Source organism: Tinamus guttatus, unplaced genomic scaffold (genome assembly GCF_059628265.1).
Source record: "Tinamus guttatus ecotype Peru unplaced genomic scaffold, ASM5962826v1 Tinamus_guttatus_pri_ptg000086l, whole genome shotgun sequence".
NCBI classification, from domain to species: domain Eukaryota; kingdom Metazoa; phylum Chordata; class Aves; order Tinamiformes; family Tinamidae; genus Tinamus; species Tinamus guttatus.
In genome coordinates this window covers 2,161,592-2,168,522 of record NW_028288620.1, presented here as the reverse complement: position 1 = coordinate 2,168,522, position 6,931 = coordinate 2,161,592, and the positions used below count along the sequence as shown (strand labels likewise).

Below are 6,931 nucleotides of genomic sequence, written 5' to 3'. Positions count from 1 at the left end.
ATTTTATGAAGCATTTCACATTTCCTTTGTTAAAACAAAATGATTTGAAGTCATTCACATTTGACAATTACTATAATCACTCAGGATCTTAAAATGTTAAGAGAATTGATCTACCCTTGACTATTCATCACAAAAATACTACTAAATCCACTCAGCAGCATGCACTTCAGAGCAAACATTTGTCATGCACTGTGCTTCTAATCACAACACAACCAAATACCTGTTTCCACTCAGAAATTGACCCTTGCCTGCACACATCTTTCCAGATTCCCCACCCTTCCCAGTAAAGGTGAAGCAGTATTATCTATATAATGTGAATTCAGATAGGTGTTTAATTTGAAATAGGTTATTCTAACAAACACAACTATAAAAAAGGATTATAAAAAAGACCAGTTGAGATGACCTTGTTTTGTGCAAGATGGTTTTATTAACAGACCAGAACTGGGAAGATTGCAGCTGGGCATCTGAATCTAAAAAGGGGGAAAACAAACAAAATAGTTAGACCTGTGGAGCCTGAAGAAACTTTAGCAACCTGCAGAGTTCATACATTCCTACAGTACAAAGTGTTCTATACACATCTATACGAACCACAAATGTTATTTTACTGTGCTTGAGACTTCACTAGTCTTGCACAGAGACCTGAACAACTTCAATGACCAACGACTTCACTCAGAACACTGAATTTAAAGTGTCAGAATTGACAGGCTAATAAGCCTGTTGCCTTGAATTACTGGTATCTATTTTCCTATTTAACAGCTTAAAAGGTCTGCACTTGATATTTTTAGACATATTAAGATACTGTATATACTGACCTTGTATTTTCAATAATCCTATTCTCATTAAGTTTATACGCAAGACTGTTATGTACAAGAATTAAAGCAAAATGCAAACTTGAGGCGCATCCACTTTAAGCTCCCATAAGAGCTAATGAATTCAGTACTTTGACAATACCAAGTTGCCAAAAAGCAGCATCATTTACTATGCCCTAATCTTTTCCCAAACCCCATGAAGGAACTACCACAAGTTCTTTACTATGGATGTTTTTGAGTGTTATCACTTAAGGAATAAGAAATAAAGACAAATGGCAGACAACCACATTTATACATGGGAAAAAAAAAATGTTCATCCTAAGGTATATGGCCCTTCAGAAAGTCAGAGTTCTTAAAATACTGACAACATCTCATTGTGCATACTGCTCTGGCTTCCATTACAACAGCAAGACAACAGAAGAATATTACATGTTTAAGTGCATATTACTTATAAACATATGATCAACTCAGAATAGTAGGAATGTAACCAAAAGCAAGTGTGAGAGACAAGAACAATTAATATTTAAGCTTTAAAAAGAATGTTTTTGTTTGCACCTCAAGCAAAACAACTGCTTACAAGCAGAATCTGCAAGAAATTAAACTGGAAGTTGGAGTAAAGTCCTGATTCCTGCTACTTACAGCTGCATATGCCTACTTCTCTAATATTCTGCTCCTCAGAGACATTTGGAACCACTGCAAGAGTGACCTATAAGCTTTCCTCCTGTATCAAGGTTCCTGAAAAGTCAGGGTTGCTAATAAACTTCCCAGGTTTTTCAGTGGAGATGAACGGGAAAGAAAGCATGGCTCTGCTGACAGGAAAGCTGCAGGTTTTCAGTTAAAGCAAGACACCTTCTATCCTATGCTGAGAAACCACATAGGATAAAGTAGTAAAAGTAGTATTGCTCAACCTTGGTTATGAAGTCTCATGGCTTAATCTTTAAAATAAACATTTGCCAGCACTTAAAACATCTACTAGTTTGTACTATGAGCAGCAACATTTTCACAAGAATGCTAGTATGAGTAACATAAAACCATCCTGGGCATAAAAGTGTTAGAATCTTGTTCCTCAAAGTTATCTGCTTCTCCCCATTGACAACCTATTTAATCTTTATAGGAACGGTACCTTCAGCAAGCCAGTATTTTCCTAGAGTCCACGGACCCAAATTCTCTGAAACTCTGCAGCTTCATAGTTCAATGAGCTTCAATAAGCAAAGCAGTATGTAACAAGGTGGTGGACAGGGAACATGGGGAGAACAGTCTACACAAAGACTATTTATGACAGTGAGAAAACAGCTCACTTTCCCAGATTAAAAGATGTGATTCATAGGTCCACTTAAGCTCTTTGAGACAAGACAGGCAACAGACCTGAACTGGCCCTATGTCCCTTTTCCATAAAAGAAACTACATTAAGAAGGTTGGAAAGAAAGCAGAGACCTCCCTTCAAAAAAATAAACTTCTGAATACAACTTATCCAAACAACTGCATTTATGATAATGCTGTAAAGTCCCCTGTTTGGGAAAAACTGGTCTTTGCTTGTTAGTCTTTCCCAATGTCAACAGGTAAGGCAAACTAGTCCATTTGTCTTGGCAAAAAAACCTTTTATGCTTAACTGAAATTTGAAATGTGCAACACTAAAGCTGGTTTACTATGCAAAAAATATGAAGAGAAGAAAAAAGGTACCAGTACTCAGCAAAACAACAGCAGCTCTGGGATTGAAAGGCAGCAGTTTCTCAAAGCAGTAAGGGCAGATTGATGACAGATGATAGTACGGACTGCTTGAAGCAGATATGAATTTAGGACTCGGCTGTTGTAAGCTCAGAATTTAGTCTCTCAATCCTACAAAAGCACTTTTTGCATTGGTCAGACAACATGAAGAAACACTGCACCCATACCCACAAAAGACTTAAGACAATATTAAGAGCTCACTTTCTGGACTGCAACTTTTGCTAGCATTAACACTCCCCAGCATCAAAACCAAGTGTTTGAAACCAAGTTACTGGTATATTAAAGACTACAAACATATCAATCATAATCAGGATTTACTTTCTTTCCAGATACTTAAGCTTCAGTAAGATCTGAAATAAAATCAGAACACTATAGTTTCCAAACAGCTTTATGCAAAAGGGACCATCCAAGTCTAAGTGCAGACATACTAAATTAGCATCTTTAACCAATAAAGACTGCAGCCCATATAGCAAGGATGAAACAGTAGATATTTATATTAACTTTTGGTAATATTTTACCTTTAGTTCATTCTCCTTATGAGTCTGTTTATCTGATCTTCCCTGTTACCAGCATCTCCACCTTCTACAAAGTGGATGGTTTTCTTCTTCATTCCACCCCGAGGAGAGGATAACTTGAAGGGCCATAAGAAGTTGTTCACAACTTTGAACTTCTTGCCAACAGTGTAGATTTCATGGATCACATCTTCCATGCAAATGATGCCATGTTTACCTGAAAAAAAATCAGGAAAAGTTATTTTCAAAATAGCTAGCTAAAACACAAGCTAAAAAATATGAACTTATGATCAACATCATTCTGATTCAACTTAATAAACCTCACCAAGTCTGAAAGCAGCCACTCGTCAAGACACTTGACATACTTTTCCAATTAAAATAGATTAGCTCCAGTTGATACGATATTGATCGTACCCTGTTATATCTGGCAAAGGGCATCAGGTCCAACTGCTGCATACTGGGCAATCAGGTCAAACACGAAACAGAGTTAGTGGAAAATATGTTATGTTCTTTGAATAAAAACTAAATATGCCTGAATGCTAACTATAGGCAGGTCAGTGAAATTCAGTTAAATATTTATGCTACTGAATAATTCAGAAAGCTTTTGGGCTAATGCCTTTCTACAGTCTTTCATGACATGGCACCTGAATGAACAGTTTTATGAAGGCAGGTGATTCAGATACAGACCTGCCAGTACTATGCTGGTACTGTCAGAATCTGACCACCTACTGCACTGGAAAAGCACCAAGCAAAATGGTTTCACTGCTTTCTTGCCAACACAGCTGGAAAAGAAGGAGCCTCCCTAAAACTGTGTGTGTGTGCGTGTGTGTGTGTGTGTGCGCGCACGTGCAATTTTATATTAGCTTTTTCTCCCCACTGATTAGTTGTCCTGATAGGAATCAAAGTCAGTCCAGCAGAGTATTGAAAATACAAGATGCAAGCAGTATCTAAATTAGCAACTTCAAGGCTGCTAATGATGAGATTCCCATTGCAGTACCTGCTCATTACAGAAGAATATATTAACTTAAATATCAGTTTCACATTGAAAACTACAAATAATAGAAAAGACTGAAAATGCACTTGTTCAGAATCTACACATTTTTGAAGTGAGGCGGTATTTACCCAGGCGCTTCTGAATCAGGGAATTATCTGTCAGAGCGATGCGCTGCTTGTTGATCTTGCCATAACCACGCTTGTAGATCAGCTCGTGCACGGACTTCAAGTTGGGATAACTGAAACAATGGTCAGGTCAAAACAGGAATTACCAACCCTGCAGCTTACATTCCAAGCTGACACCCCCAAACTGACCACTTCACTCACCCCCAGGCAATGTAGGGTTCCACAATCCGCAACATGTTGATGGAAGCTTTGTTGAGTTTTACGAACGTGCCGTTAAAAATCTGACGCAGGCGAAGAAGCTGCAGCACCTTACGGACCTTGGGGCTAACGCCGTTGGTGCTAGAAAGCAGAGAAGTCTCATTTAAAAGTCTACAGCTCATAAAATACTCATATCATCAAAACAAAAGCAGATTAAGATAAGCAATAGAATTGCTTATTGCAATTGCTCCATCTTACATCCTATAAATTACAGGAAGCAAGTGTTGGCAGCAAGTTACTATTTGGTATCCCTATATATTTCAGCTGAAAGCTTAAGCCTGATCTAACTTCATAGAAAGAACTTAAACAACAAATACTTTGAAATATTTTTTAGAACTACCTATCCTTGTGTTCTCCCAAATATATTTCTTCCAATCATGTCTTTCCTGAGTTTCTTGCAAGGCTCTCCAGAACACATTTAACGAAGCATTTAACGGAGGACTTGGGAAAAACTTAATGCTACTGTGAACTAGTATATAATTTTATCAAGCTTAAGGTGAAACCAAACAGCTGTCTCACTTTTGCAACCTTGCCCTTTTTACCAGGTTTCTTAAGGGAGAAACACACGGACATCACATTTTTAGACTTAATGAAGTTATTCTCTGGTACATATTTGACATTATTCCCAAAAACCTTCCAACCCGTCCCCAGCTGTATTAAATCTTACCCTCTTATCCTGATCACAAAGGCCAGCTTTGGTTCGGCTGGTACATAGTAATTCCCAGCTTTTCGGGCCATCCTGGCCATGCGGATCTCCTGTCTGTACATGTGCCTGTACTCCTTGTGGTAAGCTTTGGCTCTTGCATAGATGAGCTTCCTTTGTGCCTTACGAAGCTGAAACAGTTGGAAGTCCCTTAAGATTTCACAGTGTCTTTGAACACAACAGAGGTAGCTTCAAATACTGCAGCATTTTCTCTTTTACATCAAACATGGTATCTTTATAAACTACATTTACCTTCACACAATCTCTTGCCTTGCAGGTAATTCACTTTAAACAATTGTACACTTGTCATTCATTCCACCCACAACCAGTTCATTACACACTTTCCCCCACCACCACCCAATCATTGTTTTACACCAAAACGCTAAGAAAATACCAACTTGCCAGACCCAAAATACTTCTCTAACGCTTTATATCAGAAGCAGTAGCATTCCAGTGACTTGCCCACAGAAAAGATAATCAACTCATGTAAAAAAGACATAAGAGATTCACCTTCTTTTGGGCCAACAGCCTCTTCAGACGTTTGGCCTTTATGGCTGCATAAGCCTGGCGCTTTTTCAGCAGAGTTTCCGGAACAGCCGGCACCTTCTTTGCTCTAAATTACAGGGAAGAGACTCTTAAAAACCCACCTTCTTCAGAAATAGCACATGATAAACATTAATGTGTAATAAAACCTGAATTTAACACAAGCCTCGCTGCCATACCCCACCTCCTTACTGCACTTTCCACGTATTCAGTTGCCAGTTATCCAAAGCCCTAATGCAGTCTCCACAGAGCATCTTTTGCACAAAGATGGGACACCTGACCGACTTCAGTGCTGTGCACCACACACTACGGCGCCATTTTTGGACACTTTCAAAGGACTTATACATCCTTTATGGAACATGCCAACTGTGCATTTTGGCATAATTTAAGAGACCAAAGAACTTACCTTCACATCTTCTAGTTTACAACGATAAAAGTTCTGCCTCCAGCAAACTCTTTCCACACTAACAAACACAGACTACAACACCGGCTTTAAGGAAAGACCTGGCCTAGCAGCACCCGGGATCTACTTCACAAAACACGCGCTTGACAGCGCTGCGCACACAGGCACGCCCGGCCGCCACTCCGCGCTCCAGCCCCGCAGGTCCCGCCTGCAGCAGGCCGCGGGGAGGGCGCATCCCCTCGCCCCTGGGCCCGGCGGCCCCTTCCCTCCCTCGATCCGCCCCTGCCGCCGGTCCCAGCCGCCCTCCCGCCCGCCGGGTGCTGCCTGGGACGGCCCGGGCGCGCCGCGGCCGCGCGGCGGGCACCGATGGCGGCGGATAGCAGCGCGGCGGCCTCGCTACTCACTCCTTGTCCGCCATGGCGAGCGCCGGAAGAGAAAGGGCTCGCGCATGCGCAGCGCCCGCTTTAGCGCGCCGCGCCGCACAGGGCCCTCGGGCGCGGGCAGGACCCCGCGCTTAGGTGGCCGCGGCGGCGCCGGGCCGGGCGGGCAGGGGGTGGCCGCGGCGCGCCCGAGCTCGGGGGTACCGAGCCTGGGGCAGCGCGGAGCCGGGAGCAGCCACAACGTCGTTTTGTTTTCTTTTCCATTTTTTTTTCTTTTCTATGTTTTTCTTTCCTTTTTTTTCCCCTTTCGCCCCCTTTTTATCATTTCCTAAATTACTTTTTCCTTCTTTCCGCCGGCCGTTTCGCGGCGCCGGCCTCGCCGCCCTCACTCCGGGCGCTGCGGTAGGGCCGCGAGGCATCTCGCGTAATGCAGGATTTCCCCTGCCTCAGCCCTAAATCCCGCCTGCTCTATTAAAAGC

At 42.0% G+C, this 6,931-nt stretch overlaps 1 protein-coding gene across 1 annotated transcript; it reads right to left on the bottom strand.

The window, feature by feature from the left end:
- Nucleotides 1-404: 404 nt before the first annotated feature.
- Nucleotides 405-6,544, bottom strand: RPL7 (ribosomal protein L7). The gene is made up of 7 exons (XM_088520338.1): nt 6,477-6,544; nt 5,637-5,739; nt 5,091-5,257; nt 4,367-4,504; nt 4,169-4,278; nt 3,053-3,263; nt 405-470 (listed from the first exon to the last, which is right to left on the bottom strand). Exons 1-6 carry the CDS (start codon nt 6,488-6,490, stop codon nt 3,055-3,057), a joined length of 741 nt encoding a protein of 246 aa, XP_088376464.1. The 5' UTR covers nt 6,491-6,544; the 3' UTR covers nt 405-470; nt 3,053-3,054.
- Between the last annotated feature and the right edge of the window lie 387 nt (nt 6,545-6,931).

Bases quoted from the DNA above. Each gene is read 5' to 3' on its own strand.
- RPL7 (XM_088520338.1), bottom strand. The intron at 4,505-5,090 runs GTAAGATTTAAT...TCTGCTTTCTAG, and splicing joins TTTGTGATCAGGATAAGAGG to CACCAACGGCGTTAGCCCCA. The intron at 3,264-4,168 runs GTAAATACCGCC...ATTTTTTTTCAG, and splicing joins CCTGATTCAGAAGCGCCTGG to GTAAACATGGCATCATTTGC.